The 21505-nt window shown below is 47.2% G+C and overlaps 1 protein-coding gene across 1 annotated transcript in view; it reads left to right on the top strand.

Moving 5' to 3' along the window:
* Positions 1-4166: 4166 nt before the first annotated feature.
* LOC140362203 (ephrin type-A receptor 7) overlaps positions 4167-21505 on the top strand; it is a 306144-nt gene continuing 288805 nt past the window's right edge. The window contains exon 1 of the mRNA XM_072448279.1: positions 4167-4320. Within this exon, the coding sequence (XP_072304380.1) occupies positions 4239-4320 (82 nt within the window). The 5' untranslated portion in view covers positions 4167-4238. The remainder of the gene's footprint in view (positions 4321-21505) is intronic.

Below are 21505 nucleotides of genomic sequence, written 5' to 3'. Positions count from 1 at the left end.
CCAATTTTTTATTCCCACAATATATTCAAATTAAAAAGTAAAAGTGTCAAACGCTTTGAGTTCCTTCAGGTTGGAAAAGCGCTTTATAAATGCACTTAATAATAATAATAAATAAAATGATAAAAAATAATAAAAACAATAACAGATAAAAGATAAAAATGATAATAAAAATAAATAAATAATAATAATAATAATAATAAAAATAAAAATACTAATACTAATAATAATAATAATAATAATAATACAATAATAATACAAATATTAACTATAATATGTTATAATGTGATACAATTAATAATAATACAAATATTAACTATAATATTTTATAATGTGATTTTTCTTTCTCTTCACCCTTTGCAGACTTCAGACATGACACGGACAGCTGTGTCCTGCAGAAGTTCTCTGACGACTCTGCCATCATCGGACTCATCACGGACGACGATGATGCGGAGTACAGAGGACTGGCGCAGGACTTTGTGGACTGGTGTCAGCGGAACCACCTCCTCATCAACGCGGGGAAGACCAAGGAGATGGTGGTGGATTTCCGCAGACGCCACCCCACTGCCCCCTCACCAGTGAACATCCAGGGACGGGACATTGAGAGAGTGGACTCATACAAGTACCTGGGTGTTCATCTGAACCACAAACTGGACTGGACTCATAACACAGACGCACTGTACAGGAAGAGCCAGAGTCGGCTCTACCTCCTGAGGAGACTCAGGTCTTTTGGAGTGACAGGGCCACTCCTGAAGACCTTCTATGACTCTGTGGTGGCATCAGCCCTCCTGTACGGTGTGGCCTGCTGGAGCAGCAGCATCACAGAGAGGGAGAGGAAGAGGCTGGACAGAGTCATCAAGAAGTCCAGCTCCGTCCTGGGCTGTGCTCTGGACTCGGTGCAGGAGGTGGGGGACAGGAGGGTCCTGGCTAGATTCACATCTATGCTGGACCATGAGTGTCGCCCCCTGCAGGACACTCTGTCCGCTCTGGAGAGCAGCTTCAGTGAGAGACTGATCCACCCTCGATGTGTGAAGGAAAGGTTCCGTAGGTCTTTCCTTCCTGCTGCTGTCAGACTTTATAACAAAAACTGTTAGTACTGAACACTCGCAATACTGACCTAACCTAATACTGATGTGCAATTCTGTCATATATGCAATTGCTGTTGGAATTCATGTGCAATTCATGTGCAATCTATGTGCTGTCGTGACACATGTGCAATTACTGTCGGGATCACATGCAATGGTATTTATTTATTTATTTGTCTATGGGAGTTTTTATTTATTTATAGGAGATCTTCTACTGAAAGTGTTTTTCAGACTTCCTATAAGTGATCTGTTCTTCTGTATCTACCTCTGTATCTACCTGCGTTGCACCAATGAGATTTCCCCATGTGGGACAATAAAGGAATATCTTATCTTATCTTATCTTATCTTATAATAATATAGCCTTATTCGACTTAAATAACTTGACCTATTTGTTGACTAAAAAGAAAAGTGTTGCTAAATCTTGACTTAATGGACTCTGTTTTGTGTTTTGTTCTATTTGTGTTCTGTACTATTTGTTTAATTAAAAAAATATTTAAACAAATAATAATAATACAAAATAATTCTTGACTTCAACAAAAAATGGTTAAAACTAAATAAACGTTTCTTGTCAAAATGAACACAAGCCCAATCGTCTCATCTCTTCTTCTTGTCTCGTTTTGGTCCATCTTTCTCTTATGACTGGTTTGCTCCATGTTCCTGATGCTTCATGTCTGTCCTTCCTCTTCACACCAGCAGATTGTCCGTCATCCTCGTCTCCTCTAATTAAATCCGGCTTTAATCAGGAGCTGAAGGGTCAGGAGGGGCGTGTTTTATGCCGGACTCTGGCTGCTGCCGGCGCCTTCATTAGTGCCTCGTTAAAGATTGAAAGGTGTTAAATGACTGCGACTGGTCCAACACTTGGAGACGGAGGCTTCAGGCCGAGGGCGTGTCGCCATTGGACGCTGTAATACTGCGCAATTATCTCATTAAAGTGCATTTCAATCAGCAAAAGAGACGTGTATTAGAGAGTTTAGGGAACAAACGGGTGAAATAAACACGCATTTGATTATTTACTGGATTTAGACGGTTTTTAAGTTAAACTGCTCAAAAGTGATTTATTACATACTTTACTCACATCAGTCTGAGCCACATGATGTACTTGTACTTTCAAGTATGAGACAGCTTTACTACAAAGACACTTTGTCCAGTCCAAGTTCAGTCCAAGTCCAGTCCAGGTCAAGTCCAGTTCAAGTCCGGTCCAAGTCCGGTCCAAGTCCGGTCCAAGTCCAGTCCAAGTCCGGTCCAAGTCCGGTCCAAGTCTGGTCCAAGTCCGGTCCAGGTCAAGTCCAGTTCAAGTCCGGTCCAAGTCCGGTCCAAGTCCGGTCCAAGTCCAGTCCAAGTCCGGTCCAAGTCCGGTCCAAGTCTGGTCCAAGTCCGGTCCAAGTCTGGTCCAAGTCTGGTCCAAGTCCAAGTCCAGTGCAAGTCTAGTTCAAGTCGAGTCCAAGTCCAGTTCAAGTCCAATCCAAGTCCAGTCCGAGTCCAGTCCAAGTCCGAGTCCAGTCCAAGTCCAGTCCCGTCCAGTCCAAGTCCAGTTCAAATCCAGTCCAAGTCCAGTTCAAATCCAGTCCAAGTCCAGTCCATGTCTAGACCAAATCCAGTTCATGTCCAGTCAATGTCCGGTCCAAGTCCAGTTCAAGTCCAGTTCAAGTCCAATTTAAGTCCAGTCCAAGCCAAGTCCAAGTCCAGTCCAAGTCAAAGTAAAAGTCCAGTCCAAGTCCAAGTCCAGTTCAAGTCCAATTTAAGTCCTGTCCAAGTCCAGTCCAGTCCAGTCCAAGTCCAGTTCAAGTCCAAGTCCAAATCCAGTCCAAGTCCAGTCCATGTCTAGACCAAATCCAGTTCATGTCCAGTCAATGTCCGGTCCAAGTCCAGTGCAAGTCTAGTTCAAGTCGAGTCCAAGTCCAGTTCAAGTCCAATCCAAGTCCAGTCCGAGTCCAGTCCAAGTCCAAGTCCGAGTCCAGTCCAAGTCCAGTCCAGTCCAGCCCAAGTCCAGTTCAAATCCAGTCCAAGTCCAGTTCAAATCCAGTCCAAGTCCAGTTCAAGTCCAGTTCAAGTCCAATTCATGTTCAGTTCAAGTCCAAGTCCAGTCCAGTCCAGTCCAAGTCAATGTCAAAGTCCAAGTCCAGTTCAAGTCCAGTTTAAGTCCAATTCATGTTCAGTTCAAGTCCAAGTCCAGTCCAAGTCCAAGTCCAAGTCCAAGTCCAAGTCCAAGTCCAAGTCCAAGTCCAAGTCCAAGTCCAAGTCCAAGTCCAATTTAAGTCCAGTCCAAGTCCAGTCCAAGTCCTGTCCAAGTCCAGTCCAAATCCAGTCCTGTTCAGTTCAAGTCCAAGTCCAAGTCCAGTTCAAGTCCAGTTCAAGTCCAAGTCCAGTCAAAGTCAAAGTCAAAGTCCAGTCCAGGTCCAGTTCGAGTCCAGTCCAAGTCCAGTTCAAGTCCAGTTCAAGTCCAGTTCAAGTCCAGTCCAAGTCCAGTTCAAGTCCAGTCCAAGTCCAGTTCAAGTCCAGTTCAAGTCCAGTTCAAGTCGAGTCCAGTCCAAGTCCAGTTCAAGTCCAGTCCAGTCCAAGTCCAGTTCAAGTCCAGTCCAGTCCAAGTCCAGTTCAAGTCCAGTCCAAGTCCAGTTCATCAAGTCAGAATTATAACAGAATAAACACAAAGAGAGAAAAGACAAATAATCCAACAATGGCACAACAAAACATGTTTTAAAAGTCCTGATATAATCTTTTCCACTGGACACATTTCATAAAGCGATGTATTTATAAATCATAAACTATATAATATAATATAATATAATATCTCACTTTAAACCGGCCCTGACCTGCACAAACCCTCACGCGCTAGTGAAGCACCTGCCCCTGGCTCCTTCTCTCTCTCCTCCCCCCTCTCCCCTCATTGCCCCCCCCTCTCCCCCCTCGCCTCCTCACTGGCTCCATCCCGCCGTCACTCACGCGCGCAGACCCCGCCCCCCGCTCGAGCCCCATATACCGCCCGCGCGTCCCTCCGGCTCCGGCACTACACTCTCCGGCTCTCGCCCCGCTCCGCGATCTCGTCTCCCCGCCACACACTCTCTCTCTCTCACCCTCCCTCCTCCCCCGGTGCACGGTGCTGCGGAGAGCCCGGAGAGACATGAGCACAAGCCCGCGGGACAGGCACAACCGACGACCATGGACCCGCTGCGTGAGGCGCTCGCGTCGCTCTTTGGGATTTTATTGTTGGCGCTGGTGAAGGACTGTCGCGCGGAAGAAGGTAAGGACCCCCCAAAACTCTTTATGTCCCCCCCCCGCCCCACCGCGCGCCGCAGTGATGATGCTGTCCGTGGTGCTGATGCTGGTGCTGATGCTGAGGCTGGTGCTGAAGCTGCGGGGATGCGGCTCGCGTTGCGCCGCTGTGATGGAGACGCGGTGCGGGACGTTTTTTTTCGGTTTTTGGATTTGCGCGTCGTTGTTGTTGTTGTTTTTTGTGGTGATTGTCGTGGCGCGCCGTGACTTTGGCGAGGTCACGTGCGTCGAACACGTCGTTCCTGCTCACAGTTTACTTTCTGGCAACATCTTTGTACCGCACACGAACACCGCGTGAGGAAGTGTGTGTTTAGTGATGTTTCGTGCTGCGTTTGTTGGTCTGACGCGTGCGGTTTTCTGTCCACTTTGGGCACTTTCTACGCCACGTTTGAAAAAGCCAAAAAGCCGTTTCCAGAAGTCTTCACGCTCAAATATACAATGACTGACGTGTGTTTATGTGAGGCCCGTGTTCGAAAAGTGCAGTATGATAAATAAAATGCTGGCGACACATTGTCATGATCGAATATGCTTCATGTTCTGAAGCATCTTCAGAACATGAAGGACATCTTAGATCTTAGAAGGACAAATAAACCTGTTTAAAGCAACATCTCAGCTGTTAAAACTCTACATTCCTTTACATGTTTGCCTCGCAGTTTCACGTTTATCATTTCTAATCAAACATAGAAAGATGGATTTAGTTCTTTTGTCCCGTTTTTTCACGTGAATCACTGATATTCGGAACTTTTTACGCCTAAAACGCGTGATTCTGGCAGGATTTGTGCCTTTTTGCCTCCGAACGCAACTGGTTTCTTTGCCTTTTCTTTGTCCAGCGGCGCGTGGACGCCGCGCTCTCCCGTCTGTGGGACGCGCCCGCTCCGTTTCCCCCGCGCACACTCCGCATTGTCCCGGAGGAGGGAAAGTTCAGGGATTAAGCCCGGGATGTGAGCGGCTCTGCTCCGTGAACTGTCCCCGGGAGCATCCGCACTGGAGGCGGCGGGAGGAGGTGATTAACCGGAGCCTGGAGCGGAGCCAAGGCGCGTAAATACTGCGCTGGCTCCCGTCCCGGCTCCGGTCAGGGCCCTTGTCCAGGCTCCAGTCACGGCCCCTGTCCCGCCTCCAGTCCCGGCCCCTGTCCCGGCCCCTGTCCCGGCCCCTGTCCCGGTGCTGTTTTATGCATTTAAATCAAAGTGTGGCATCACGAGAATTCCGTGTTTGCTTCTTTTTCTGCTGCTACTTGAATATGAGGAAAGAAAAACATATTTTATTATATGATTATTTTGTATTCTGGACTAGAATGTGTCTTTGTGTCGCGAAATGTCCAGAATTGTGGGAATATTATTGTGAGAATTGGAGTTTTTCTTTAATAATTGCTCAAATGTGACTGCGGGTTTCTGTTTTCCTCCTGCTGCTCTTTTGTGCATCACTGGAATTATAATGTCCTTTTATCCTTATTACACAGTTACCTTAAATAAAAACTGTTATATTATAATGTTTACACTATATGAGAGGGAGATATTAATAAAAATGACCATCTTGATATTTTCTTGGAACGATCTTAAAAGCAATAAAGTGCTAAAATGTGCTAAAATGTGCTCAAATGTTCCTGTAAAAGAGGTTCAAGCGTTGCACAAATATCATGAATATTATGAGCTTTTCTGATGTCATTTTCAACACTTTTAATTATAGACGGTTCATTTTGCACATCCAAAACAACAACAGCATCTCCCACTTTCTCAAATTGCTCATCATAATTCCTGTTCTTGCTCCGTCGTCTTTGAGGACATTCTTTGGGACTTTGGGACCAAAATAACACAAATAAAGCAGATTGACTAAATTGGTCATAGGTTCACACTCAGAATTGGTGGGATCTTTGTGCAGTTGTGACATTTCCACGTTTGCAGTGGATTATGGCTCATGTGGTGGAAACACCAGCTGCTGCCGCTTTAACGTGACACACATTCTGCACCAACACGCTTCAGACTCAGCTCTGATCCTCACCTCACCGAGAGTCACCGCAACATCTCCACCCGCTCCTCCACCCGCTCCTCCACCCGCTCCTCCACCGGCTCCTCCACACGCTCCTCCACCCGCTCCTCCACATGCTCCTCCACCCGCTCCTCCACCCGCTCCTCCACACGCTCCTCCACCCGCTCCTCCACCGGCTCCTCCACCGGCTCCTCCACACGCTCCTCCACCCGCTCCTCCACATGCTCCTCCACCCGCTCCTCCACCCGCTCCTCCACACGCTCCTCCACCCGCTCCTCCACCGGCTCCTCCACCGGCTCCTCCACCCGCTCCTCCACCGGCTCCTCCACACGCTCCTCCACCCGCTCCTCCACATGCTCCTCCACCCGCTCCTCCACCCGCTCCTCCACCCGCTCCTCCACATGCTCCTCCACCCGCTCCTCCACCCGCTCCTCCACACGCTCCTCCACACGCTCCTCCACCCGCTCCTCCACATGCTCCTCCACCCGCTCCTCCACCCGCTCCTCCACCCGCTCCTCCACCCGCTCCTCCACACGCTCCTCCACACACTCCTCATCACTCACAGGAGGGGTCTGCGGTAGTCCTGGTTTAAACCTGGTTTAGTCCTGGTTTAGTCCTGGTTTAGTCCTGGTTTAAACCTGGTTTAGTCCTGGTTTAGTCCTGGTTTAGTCCTGGTTTAGTCCTGGTTTAGTCCTGGTTTAGTCCTGGTTTAGACCTGGTTTAGTCCTGGTTTAGACCTGGTTTTGACTTGGTCTTGTCCTGGTCTAGTCCTGGTTGAGACCTGGTTTAGACCTCATTCAGTCCTGTTTAGTTTTGGATTTTGACCTGGTTTAGACCTGGTTTAGACCTGGTTTAGACCTGGTTTAGACCTGGTTCTGTCCTATGTTTCCCAGGTTTATTCCTATAGTTTAGTCCTCATTTAGACCTGATTCAGACCCTGCTTTTGTCCCCTGTTTTTGGTCTATATTATCCTTGTGTATTACGATAGTTTGGTCCTGATTTAGTCCTGGTTCATAACCGTTCCAGACCTGGTTCAGACCTGGTCCTCTCCATCCTCACTAGTAGAATCCCGCCTCGTCCCCTCAGTCTCGTCCCCTCAGACTCGTCCCCTCAGCTTCATCTCGTCCCCTCATCTCGTCCCCTCATCTCGTCCCCTCATCTCGTCTGCTCAGCCTCGCCCCCTCGGCCTCGTCCCATCAGCCTCGTCCCCTCAGCCTCGTTCTCTCGCCCCCTTCTCTCGTCCCCTCAGCCTCGTCTCGTCCCCTCAGCCTCGTCCCCTCAGCCTCCTCCCCTCGGCCTCGTCCCCTCGGCCTCGTCCCCTCAGCCTCGTCCTTGCTGCAGCAGCTCATTGGGGGAGGACATGTCTCGGATGCACCGGTGTAGTGCTAGGGCTTATGCAGAGTTTGGACGGCGGCTTTAGTTTCATTGATGTTGTGACAAACGATTGTTGCTGCGGGACATTGTCTCTTTCCTGTCGTTTGGAGAGCGATATTATCAGATCTACTTTTACTGGAGAACGTTTCACTCTAGAACCTCCTCCTTCCACCAAGTACTTCCTGCAATACACGCAACATTTATGGCCTTTTTGTGTCACTGAAAAGACTCAAACACATATTTATCCGTCTTATTTACGTTTCATAATATTTTAACTGATTTAGTTTCAAATATATCTAAATAAGATATGTTTTATTTTAACAGTAAACGTCTGTCAGAATTGATCATCTGACACATTTCTATGGGAAAGAGGAAAGAGAGAGGAAAGTGTGATCGCTCCGGAGAGAGGAAAGTGTGGTCGCTCCGGAGAGAGGAAAGTGTGGTCGCTCCAGAGAGGAAAGTGTGGTCGCTCCGGAGAGAGGAAAGTGTGATCGCTCTGGAGAGAGGAAAGTGTGGTCGCTCCGGAGAGAGGAAAGTGTGATCGCTGAGGAGAGAGGAAAGTGTGATCGCTCCAGAGAGGAAAGTGTGGTCGCTCTGGAGAGAGGAAAGTGTGATCGCTCCAGAGAGGAAAGTATGATCGCTCTGGAGAGAGGAAAGTGTGGTCGCTCCAGAGAGGAAAGTGTGGTCGCTCTGGAGAGAGGAAAGTGTGATCGCTCTGGAGAGAGGAAAGTGTGATCGCTCCGGAGAGAGGAAAGTGTGGTTGCTCCGGAGAGAGGAAAGTGTGATCGCTCTGGAGAGAGGAAAGTGTGATCGCTCCGGAGAGAGGAAAGTGTGGTCGCTCCGGAGAGAGGAAAGTGTGATCGCTCGGGAGAGAGGAAAGTGTGATCGCTCCGGAGAGAGGAAAGTGTGGTCGCTCCAGAGAGGAAAGTGTGATCGCTCCGGAGAGAGGAAAGTGTGATCACTCTGGAGAGAGGAAAGTGTGATCGCTCCAGAGAGGAAAGTGTGATCGCTCTGGAGAGAGGAAAGTGTGATCGCTCCGGAGAGAGGAAAGTGTGGTCGCTCCAGAGAGGAAAGTGTGGTCGCTCCAGAGAGGAAAGTGTGATCGCTCCGGAGAGAGGAAAGTGTGATCGCTCCAGAGAGGAAAGTGTGATCGCTCTGGAGAGAGGAAAGTGTGATCGCTCTGGAGAGAGGAAAGTGTGGTCGCTCCGGAGAGAGGAAAGTGTGATCGCTCTGGAGAGAGGAAAGTGTGATCGCTCCGGAGAGAGGAAAGTGTGATCGCTCTGGAGAGAGGAAAGTGTGATCGCTCCGGAGAGAGGAAAGTGTGGTCGCTCCGGAGAGAGGAAAGTGTGATCGCTCGGGAGAGAGGAAAGTGTGATCGCTCCGGAGAGAGGAAAGTGTGGTCGCTCCAGAGAGGAAAGTGTGATCGCTCCGGAGAGAGGAAAGTGTGATCGCTCCAGAGAGGAAAGTGTGATCGCTCTGGAGAGAGGAAAGTGTGATCGCTCCGGAGAGAGGAAAGTGTGGTCGCTCCAGAGAGGAAAGTGTGGTCGCTCCAGAGAGGAAAGTGTGATCGCTCCGGAGAGAGGAAAGTGTGATCGCTCCAGAGAGGAAAGTGTGATCGCTCTGGAGAGAGGAAAGTGTGATCGCTCTGGAGAGAGGAAAGTGTGGTCGCTCCGGAGAGAGGAAAGTGTGATCGCTCTGGAGAGAGGAAAGTGTGATCGCTCTGGAGAGAGGAAAGTGTGATCGCTCTGGAGAGAGGAAAGTGTGATCGCTCTGGAGAGAGGAAAGTGTGATCGCTCTGGAGAGAGGAAAGTGTGATCGCTCTGGAGAGAGGAAAGTGTGATCGCCGCGTGGATTCTTATTTGCATAAACGTGCAGTTTGTGGCTCTGACGACGTTGTAAGAGTAAAATACGAGGCAAAAGGTTCGATCGATCGTCTAAACTGCGGCGTTTTGTCTGGTCCTTTGTTTTTTTGTTTGTGGAGGAAAAAGAACTAAAGCCAAAGAGTGAAAAAGACAGAAACAAGTCTTTTAACTTAAAACAAGAGACAATAATGAGAACAGTTCAATTAGATCTGCAACTCATGAATATTTGATTCGCAGTCGACTAGAGATTATTTTATTGTACATTTGAGATGAAGGTCAAAATGTGCTGAGAATATTTACAAATGGAGCTTATTAAGAGAGATGGAAATCAACAAATAAATAGATCATTGTATTAATATTGCTGCTGTCTTTGTGATAAAACATCTCACATTGTTTTAGCCACTGCAAGATTAAGATAACGACTAAGTATTATTAAAATAGTCAACGGCAATTTTAATATATTTTTCAAGTCTGTAAATCACTTTGAACTGCGTTTCGTACAAACTGTGACCATAAAAACATGTCGACCGATGGATTAAGAGTCAATAAATCTTGTCTGTGTCCGACTGTTGAACACCTTCACGTGTTTCAGTGCTGGATCCGCCGCTCAAACCGTTTACATCACGTTTTATCGCTCTCAGAACACGTCCAATACAAGTGTAAAAGTGTGTTTTTGCCAGACGCGAGCGCATTAAGGTCCCACAGCTGCAGCTCCTGTGCGACCTTTAGATTGTAAATGACTCCGCGCGAAACAACTCCGACGGACGCAGCGGGAAAGTGACCATTGTTCCAACGCAAGGAGAAAGAAAACGAAACTCGGGAGCAGATTTTACATCTGTGAAGAGTCGTTCTTATCGCTCGCAAACCCTTTGGTGCATCTCCGGTTTTCACATGAGTCTGTGGGGTTAGAACGAGATCGGATGAACTCTTTTCCACACGTTCTGAGTGAGTGACAGGTTCATTTTGACCAGATACAGTGACGCGTGAACCTTCTGAGGAAAGATCACACTTGATTTACCTTTACTCACGTTTTTAAGGCAGTACCAATTCGCTGTGAAATCCCAAAATTGCGATCCGGCTCCAAAGAACATAACAACGTACGTCCATCTTTTTGGCATATCGTTGAGTTGACGCAGACGGCGGACGTAGGTCGGATCTGGTCCACGAAACGCCGCTTTCGCAGGACAATACTCGTGTGCAAAGTCACCTGAGCTTTAACCGTGTTGTTGGAAAAGAAACACGCAGAGAAATCCAAGCGGAAAAAGTCAGTATTCGCGAGTTACGTCGTGTCAAGCTGAACACCTTAAATCGATAGTGTCAAGGATGAATTCACTGCGCTTAAAGATTTGAAGGAAATTGGCAGTTTTATCTACATATTGTACTTCTAGATACCTAGTTTGTGATCTGTGCAGTTTAGGTCGAATATTTGCTCTGATCGTCGAGATACTCCATCGTTTTCAGAGCTTTTTGCCCCTTTACTTGAAAAAAGGATGGTGTCAATGATTATTTGACTGCGCCAAAAGATTTGAATGAAATTGAGAGTTTTACCTCCATTTTGTACTTCTAAATACCTAGTTTGTGATCTTGAGAGTGCAGTTTATGTTGGATATTTGCTCTGATCGTGGAGATATTTCTAAATCGTTTTCAGAGCTTTTCGCCCCCTTTACTTGACAAATAGTGAGTTACGTCACGACGAGCTGAACGCCTTAAATCGATGGTGTCAATTATTACTTTACTGCGAGTTTTACCTCCATTTTGTACTTCGAAATACCTAGTTTACTTGTACGCGTTTGTGAGTTTGTGATCTGTGCAGTTTAGGTGGGATATTTTGCTCTGATTGTCGAGATACTTCGTCGTTTTCAGAGCTTTTCGCCCCTTTACTTGAAAAATCGATGGTGTCAATGATTATTTGACTGCGCTTAAAGATTTGAAGGAACTCAAGAGTTTTACCTCCATTTTGTACTTCTAAATACCCAGTTCACTTGTACGCGCGTCTGTGAGTTTGTGATCTGTGCAGTTTAGGTGGGATATTTGCTCTGATCGTAGAGATACTTCATCGTTTTCGCCTCTTTACTTGACAAATCGATGCTTAAGTCTTTAGTTGACGATTAATTTCTTTTGTCGATCACAGATTTAAAACAGCAGATGAAAAACAAAGGCCATTCTTTCAAAGTTGGCCACGATACCAAGATAAAACCTTCAAACGGCTGCATTTACTGGACCATTATCACCACTAGACTCACACCTTCTTTGAACCGTTCCGATTCCTTTGTTCTTCCCTCGTCTAATATCTCTCTCTCTCTCTTCCTCTTCCTCTTCCTCTTCCCTCCGTGTCCCGCGCTGACATTGCAAACACTAATACGTCTCGGGGAGGTGTCCGTACGGCTCTTCCACCCGCTCCGTCTCTCCTTCCCCCTGCCTCCTCGCCTTCTCACCTCCTTTCCTTCCCCCTACAGGCCTGCTTCCTCGACTCCTCGCTCCTAATGCACCTTGGCATCTCATCGCGATCTCATTTACTTTCCCTCCTCCCTTGCCGCCTCTTCCTCCCGCCTCGTCTCTGTGGCGAGAGTGAGACGGGTGGGCGGGGGGGGGGGAAGAGGGCACGGGCGTCGCACAATATGAACCCGCGGATGTGTGCGGGCGGCGGCGGAGGTGCGTTTGGCGTTCGGCGATGTCTTGTCGAGGCAGAAGCGGAGACGAGGGTTGATTTTATTTCGCAGCTCCTGAAATGCAGATGTCACTGTTTCGTTTCCACCTTGAATCCCAAAAACGCCACGACGTGAAATGGTGTAGTTACAGGTGTAGTTATAGGTGTAGTTATAACATGTCCTATTTCTGTTTTATGTTTTACCGCTATTTCCCTGTGTTTTACTTTGAAAATGTTGTGTGAATAAACGGTAAACGGCAAAAACATGAGTCGTGGAAAAGGGTTCAGTCGTAGTCAGGACACAAATCACACAGACCCTCACAGAGACCCTCACACAGACCCTCACACAGACCCTCACACACACAGACCCTCACACAGACCCTCACACAGACCCTCACACACACAGACCCTCACACACACAGACCCTCACACACACAGACCCTCACACAGACCCTCACACAGACCCTCACACATACAGACCCTCACACAGACCCTCGCACATACAGACCCTCACACAGACCCTCACACACGCAGACCCTCACAGAGACCCTCACACAGACCCTCACACAGACCCTCGCACATACAGACCCTCACACAGACCCTCACACACACAGACCCTCACAGAGACCCTCACACAGACCCTCACAGAGACCCTCGCACATACAGACCCTCACACAGACCCTCGCACATACAGACCCTCACACAGACCCTCACACATACAGACCCTCACACACACAGACCCTCACACATACAGACCCTCACACAGACCCTCACACATACAGACCCTCACACATACAGACCCTCACACAGACCCTCACACATACAGACCCTCACACATACAGACCCTCACACAGACCCTCACACAGACCCTCACACAGACCCTCACACAGACCCTCGCACATACAGACCCTCACACAGACCCTCACACACACAGACCCTCACAGAGACCCTCACACAGACCCTCACACAGACCCTCGCACATACAGACCCTCACACAGACCCTCGCACATACAGACCCTCACACAGACCCTCACACATACAGACCCTCACACACACAGACCCTCACACATACAGACCCTCACACAGACCCTCACACAGACCCTCACACACACAGACCCTCACACACACAGACCCTCACACATACAGACCCTCACACACACAGACCCTCACACAGACCCTCACACAGACCCTCACACATACAGACCCTCACACAGACCCTCGCACATACAGACCCTCACACAGACCCTCACACACACAGACCCTCACAGAGACCCTCACACAGACCCTCACACAGACCCTCGCACATACAGACCCTCACACAGACCCTCACACATACAGACCCTCACACAGACCCTCACACAGACCCTCACACAGACCCTCGCACATACAGACCCTCACACAGACCCTCACACACACAGACCCTCACAGAGACCCTCACACAGACCCTCACACAGCCCCTCGCACATACAGACCCTCACACAGACCCTCGCACATACAGACCCTCACACAGACCCTCACACATACAGACCCTCACACACACAGACCCTCACACATACAGACCCTCACACAGACCCTCACACATACAGACCCTCACACAGACCCTCGCACATACAGACCCTCACACAGACCCTCACACACACAGACCCTCACAGAGACCCTCACACAGACCCTCACACAGACCCTCGCACATACAGACCCTCACACAGACCCTCACACATACAGACCCTCACACAGACCCTCACACAGACCCTCACACAGACCCTCGCACATACAGACCCTCACACAGACCCTCACACACACAGACCCTCACAGAGACCCTCACACAGACCCTCACACAGCCCCTCGCACATACAGACCCTCACACAGACCCTCGCACATACAGACCCTCACACAGACCCTCACACATACAGACCCTCACACACACAGACCCTCACACATACAGACCCTCACACAGACCCTCACACATACAGACCCTCACACATACAGACCCTCACACAGACCCTCACACATACAGACCCTCACACATACAGACCCTCACACAGACCCTCACACAGACCCTCACACAGACCCTCACACAGACCCTCGCACATACAGACCCTCACACAGACCCTCACACACACAGACCCTCACAGAGACCCTCACACAGACCCTCACACAGACCCTCGCACATACAGACCCTCACACAGACCCTCGCACATACAGACCCTCACACAGACCCTCACACATACAGACCCTCACACACACAGACCCTCACACATACAGACCCTCACACATACAGACCCTCACACATACAGACCCTCACACATACAGACCCTCACACAGACCCTCACACATACAGACCCTCACACATACAGACCCTCACACATACAGACCCTCACACACACAGACCCTCACACACACAGACCCTCACACACACAGACCCTCACACAGACCCTCGCACATACAGACCCTCACACAGACCCTCACACAGACCCTCGCACATACAGACCCTCACACAGACCCTCGCACATACAGACCCTCACACAGACCCTCACACATACAGACCCTCACACAGACCCTCACACATACAGACCCTCACACATACAGACCCTCACACAGACCCTCACACAGACCCTCACACAGACCCTCACACAGACCCTCGCACATACAGACCCTCACACAGACCCTCACACACACAGACCCTCACAGAGACCCTCACACAGACCCTCACACAGACCCTCGCACATACAGACCCTCACACAGACCCTCGCACATACAGACCCTCACACAGACCCTCACACATACAGACCCTCACACACACAGACCCTCACACATACAGACCCTCACACAGACCCTCACACATACAGACCCTCACACATACAGACCCTCACACATACAGACCCTCACACAGACCCTCACACACACAGACCCTCACACACACAGACCCTCACACACACAGACCCTCACACAGACCCTCGCACATACAGACCCTCACACAGACCCTCACACATACAGACCCTCACACACACAGACCCTCACACACACAGACTCTCACACATACAGACCTTCACACACACAGACCCTCACACATACAGACCCTCACACACACAGACCCTCACACATACAGACCCTCACACACACAGACCCTCACACACACAGACCCTCACACATACAGACCCTCACACACACAGACCCTCACACATACAGACCCTCACACAGACCCTCACACATACAGACCCTCACACATACAGACCCTCACACAGACCCTCACACATACAGACCCTCACACACACAGACCCTCACACACACAGACCCTCACACATACAGACCCTCACACATACAGACCCTCACACATACAGACCCTCACACAGACCCTCACACATACAGACCCTCACACACACAGACCCTCACACACACAGACCCTCACACATACAGACCCTCACACATACAGACCCTCACACAGACCCTCACACATACAGACCCTCACACACACAGACCCTCACACACACAGACCCTCACACACACAGACCCTCACACAGACCCTCGCACATACAGACCCTCACACAGACCCTCGCACATACAGACCCTCACACATACAGACCCTCACACAGACCCTCACACATACAGACCCTCACACACACAGACCCTCACACACACAGACCCTCACACACACAGACCCTCACACACATAGACCCTCACACAGACCCTCGCACATACAGACCCTCACACAGACCCTCGCACATACAGACCCTCACACATACAGACCCTCACACATACAGACCCTCACACATACAGACCCTCACACAGACCCTCACACATACAGACCCTCACACACACAGACCCTCACACACACAGACCCTCACACATACAGACCCTCACACATACAGACCCTCACACAGACCCTCACACATACAGACCCTCACACACACAGACCCTCACACACACAGACCCTCACACACACAGACCCTCACACAGACCCTCGCACATACAGACCCTCACACAGACCCTCGCACATACAGACCCTCACACATACAGACCCTCACACAGACCCTCACACATACAGACCCTCACACACACAGACCCTCACACACACAGACCCTCACACACACAGACCCTCACACACATAGACCCTCACACAGACCCTCGCACATACAGACCCTCACACAGACCCTCGCACATACAGACCCTCACACATACAGACCCTCACACATACAGACCCTCACACATACAGACCCTCACACATACAGACCCTCACACAGACCCTCACACATACAGACCCTCACACACACAGACCCTCACACACACAGACCCTCACACATACAGACCCTCACACATACAGACCCTCACACAGACCCTCACACATACAGACCCTCACACACACAGACCCTCACACACACAGACCCTCACACAGACCCTCGCACATACAGACCCTCACACAGACCCTCGCACATACAGACCCTCACACATACAGACCCTCACACACACAGACCCTCACACACACAGACCCTCACACACACAGACCCTCACACACATAGACCCTCACACAGACCCTCGCACATACAGACCCTCACACAGACCCTCGCACATACAGACCCTCACACATACAGACCCTCACACAGACCCTCGCAGATACAGACCCTCACGCAGACTCTCAAATCATTTTTGCAGCTTAGTTCGGCTCAAAATGACAAATAAAAATAGTTTGTCCTTTTGCTGTGACCGCCCACCCACTGTCCTCCCACTGCAGCACCTATGGGTGACTCTGCAGCACCTATGGGTGACTCTGCAGCACCTATGGGTGACTCTGGAGCTCCTATGGGTGACTCTGGAGCACCTATGGGTGACTCTGCAGCACCTATGGGTGACTCTGCAGCACCTATGGGTGACTCTGGAGCACCTATGGGTTACTCCGCAGCACCTATGGGTGACTCTGGAGCACCTATGGGTGACTCTGCGTCTGCATCACACTTATGGAACGTGACCACCCATTACAAGAACGTCTTAAATTAGATTAAATTCAAACTGGACAAACAGTTTAGAAGGAAAACACAATGTGCTTCAAGAAAAGGAAAAACTGATTGTTATTATTATAATAATATTTCAATGATTATAATTGAATTTACAACAGAATAATGAGGATGGTTTAATTTCAGTTTAATTTGCAATATTCTAGTCCAACACACTTTTGTCACGACTGAATCAATAAATTCAATCTACTAAATTACTACTATACCTTTTAATTCAAAAATACAAAAGGGGAGAAGACAATTCCCTGGGGTCAGACTGGAGAATTTCATATTTGACCCTAAAACAGGCTTGGACTCGGTTTTAGGTGAAAACGACTCACTTAGCCTGAGATTTGAACCTTATTTCAGTGATTCGGACTCGGACTCGGACTCGTGCCGGGTAAAACTCAGGACTCGGATTCGGACTTGGGACAAATCCGCAGCGGCTTCAGGACAAAATCAAGCGAAAACCGTGCGACTTGACAACAACCCTGGTCCGTACTCAAACAAAAAAAAAAACCTTGTCTAAAAGATAAGAAAATATAGTCAAAAGTGGTATAAGTTTCAGGCCAATATTTTTCTCAGGATCAGTTTATTTTAGTGGGTCTTGATTTCCCGCTCGTGTTTGTTTGTTTTCTCCTCTCTGAAAACCTGTTTTTGGCTCTTGTTAAATGGCAGTTGTTCAGGGAAAAGGCACCAACTGTCTTTGTCTTCAGGCATTTTCCTCCAACTCTGAAATCTCTGAAATCTCGAGCATCTGTTGACATTAAGAGACGAGGGGATCCCCAAGGGTCCGTCTTAGGCCCAGTGCAGTTTGTATTTCAAGCTCTTCTGGAATCTTTAATCAGCTCATCCAAGATCTCCGAAAGAGTATTAAAACTATAGGTTTGCTCGATTTGAGAATGGAAATGAGATATTTGTTTTGTTCAGAAATAAATGTCTCAATTTTTTTAATTTTTATTTCACCAAGATTTTTTTTTTTTTTTTACATTTAATTATGACGTTAAGTACACGTTCAATGAAAAACAATGGAACAAAGTGAGCAATGCTACGAAAAAGAACGTTAGATTGTAATGAAAGTAATTTATTTATATCTGAATTCTGTTAAAATTCACTATAAAAGCCTGAATTAAAGTTATAATATTAGACGTACGCCAAAACGAGACTAAATCAGGCTATTTTGATATGTTTTTATAACAAATACATACATTTACAATTGTGCCTCATTAACACAAAACACGTCTATAATGTTCTGTCTTATTCATTTATACCATTTTATAATTTGCATAAACTGATATCACAGTCGGTCAAAAACTCCTGAATAATAAAACAAGCGAAATATTTTAAACTTTAATGAGCTTCTGCACTTCTGGACACATTATGCTTCTTTCAGGTTATTTGTATTTAACTATAATATAATTTGATCATCATTTTACATTTTGTTCATTTCAAACCTCAATAAAGAGCTAAAATGGTTTAACAATAGAAACAGATCCACTTTGTTCCTGTTCAGAACTGATAAGCCCCGCCTCTTAATAGTGATCAGCCCCGCCTCTTCATAGTGATAAGCCCCGCCTCTCCATAGTGACATTTCACCGTAACAAGCAGCAGATTGTCATGTACGTGTCTTTAGTGTTGAAACGTGAGTACAAAACCTGACATAATGACCGTAATTCGTCCGAGCGTTGACGCGGCGGCTGAGGGATTGTGGGTAATTGGACGCAGGGCGAGATGGAGTGTCGGGTCGTGTGTGTGGGCGTGTTCAGTGTCACGGAGAAAGTGTGTTTTTGAAGCGGGAAGGTGTCCAAACTCCTTACTTGTGCTCACAAACGCGTTACTTGTTATTCACACGAGTGAGAGAAGCGACTTTTCCTTATGGATCTGCTGCTTTTATAATATACCATGTGATAAAAATGACTTCTTTAACAGTTGTGGTTGGAGATATTGACAAACATAAATACTAATATCATAACGGACCTACGCACGATGGAAAAAATTACCTCAGGACTCAACTGAAATTTTTAAAAAAACTATTAAAAAAAAAATGGACGAAATGGGTAAATGAACAATTATTCAGATCTTAATATGCTCTAACTCCTCTTTTTCTATTTTGTATTATTATCATTTTTCCTTATTAATAGGCCTCTCGCCACGAGCTGGCGAGAGGCCTATTAATTCCGTAAGGCCGTGGATAGGAAATGACAAAAAAAAATCTGCTCGTAGAATCATGAAATTTGGCGCAGAGGTAGATGGTGACAAGAGATGCAAAAAATATTTTACATCAATGCCGTCCACCCAACCAAATGTCGGCCATATTGCTTCAAAAATGGCTGAGCATGACTCTGGAGTTTTTCCAAATGTCGTACTTTTACGAACTCCTCCCAGGGCGTTGGTCCTAAAAAGCTGAAATTTGGTGAAAATGCTACTGAGAAGTGGGACATCAAAATTTATTCAAATCACTTCTGTCACTTCTGTGATACCTGTCACGGTCTCTGTGCGGCGAAGCCGCAAACTGTAGCTAGAATTTCAGAAATTTCCCCAATTTTAAATTTGCTGCCGTTTGCGCAAATAAAGTCCGAATTGAGTCAAATTAGAATCAGTTGTTAAACTCTTTGCCCTAAACCTACTTGAAGTGAAATAAATTAATTTGGCGTGACAGCGCCCCCTACAGAGTGAAATAAAATGTTTCTATTGAGGATAAAATGTTTAGTTTTGCAAAATTTTACGAAATTTGGCACAAAATTCAATTTTGGCATCCCGATCAAAAAGGTCAATGAGACCCATGTCATAATTGTTATGGTTTTGCCGTAGCGATGACAGAAACCTCCCATGTTATTCCAATGGGGAAATTGCCAGATCTCTGAAATGTGAACATGCTGACATTTTATACTTTTACGAACTCCTCCAAGGGCGTGAGAACAATTAACCTCAAATTTTGTGAGACTCCTCTTCAGGAGTGGGTTATCAAAAGTTATCAAAATTGTCATTTAAAGAGTCACGGACTTTGTGCGGCGGAGCCGCAAACTTTTCCCTTCATATGTAAAGCAAAGGGAAGAAGACGTGACAGTGTCACAGATTCAGCAGCAGGTGTAATAAAAGGAAAATTGTGCCGCGTTAGCGCCCCCTCCTCTTATGGTGGCGGCGTGGCGAGGGCCGATCATCGCCCCTTGCGGCTATATTTTTGTATATTGTTTTTGAATTTTGTATTATTTGATTTTCTTTGGTGTTTTTTTTATTCCCCCCCTTTCTATTGTTGATGTGTTGTTTATGTTGATCTATGTTCCAATTTTTCTTTTTCTTTATGCTTATGTACAGTACTATATACACATCCGGCTGCTCTTTATGCTTATGTCTGTTTTATTAAAATGTGTGTTGCGCAGGTGGAGACGGTGTGCTACGGCAACGCGAGATGTAGCGCGTTTCAGTTAATCACATGCGATTACATTTTTGTTTTGAACCTCTAGACACTTTTGACCGCACATGGATAATACATTTTGAATTTAGCTAAAAATTATTTTTAAAAATATAAGAATAGAAATTTTACTTCAAATTACCCAGCAAACACTGGGCCAAAACTCATCTAATGTCACCATTTATTTTTATTTGACAAATACAAATATATGAGAGCGACTTAATTTAGTTTAATTAATGTTTATAGAGTTTATTTTGTCTATATTCTGACTAAAAACTTTGACTAGAATGAGTGTGATGTCACTTCCTGTCATTTTCTACAGATTGTTTCTACGTTTTCTCCACAAATACCTGCTCGATTGATAAAAAACTTTGATGTATATGTACAACAAGTACAAATACACCAAATAAAGTCAGAATCATTACGTCGTACAAACCTGTCATTGGCACAGGAACCAAACCCTTGTGCTGTTCTGTTCTCACATCATTGAAAAGCCTGTAGTTAAAATACACGTAGTCAGGGTAACGAGGCGTGAAACGTCACCTGCTTTACGTGTCGTCTTTACAATGGTCCTCGGTCTTGTTTTACGGCCACAGAAAAGCAGCTTCCTGTTCTGGCGCCGCTCGGCATCGACGTGCAGAATTATAATATGGGATTAAATCGTGTTAATTTATCTCGGAGATAATTGAATCAGGGCCACAAATGTTCATTTGGCTTTTAACAACGGAGCGGAAATGAAACAAAACGCGGCGTGACGAGGCGGCGCCGCTGCACACAAAGGAGAGCGACGTGCAAGATTAGCATTTAATTTAGGGTTTAAAGGAGGAAACATAGGGTTTAATCACCTGTTTTTATATTTTCAACAATAGTTCATAATTCAGATACGG

The sequence above is a fragment of the Eucyclogobius newberryi genome, unplaced genomic scaffold, assembly GCF_026437365.1.
Source record: "Eucyclogobius newberryi isolate DKJ021-1_F unplaced genomic scaffold, fEucNew1.0.hap1 SCAF_16, whole genome shotgun sequence".
Lineage (NCBI taxonomy): Eukaryota > Metazoa > Chordata > Actinopteri > Gobiiformes > Gobiidae > Eucyclogobius > Eucyclogobius newberryi.
This window is presented reverse-complemented; position numbering and strand designations above follow the sequence as displayed.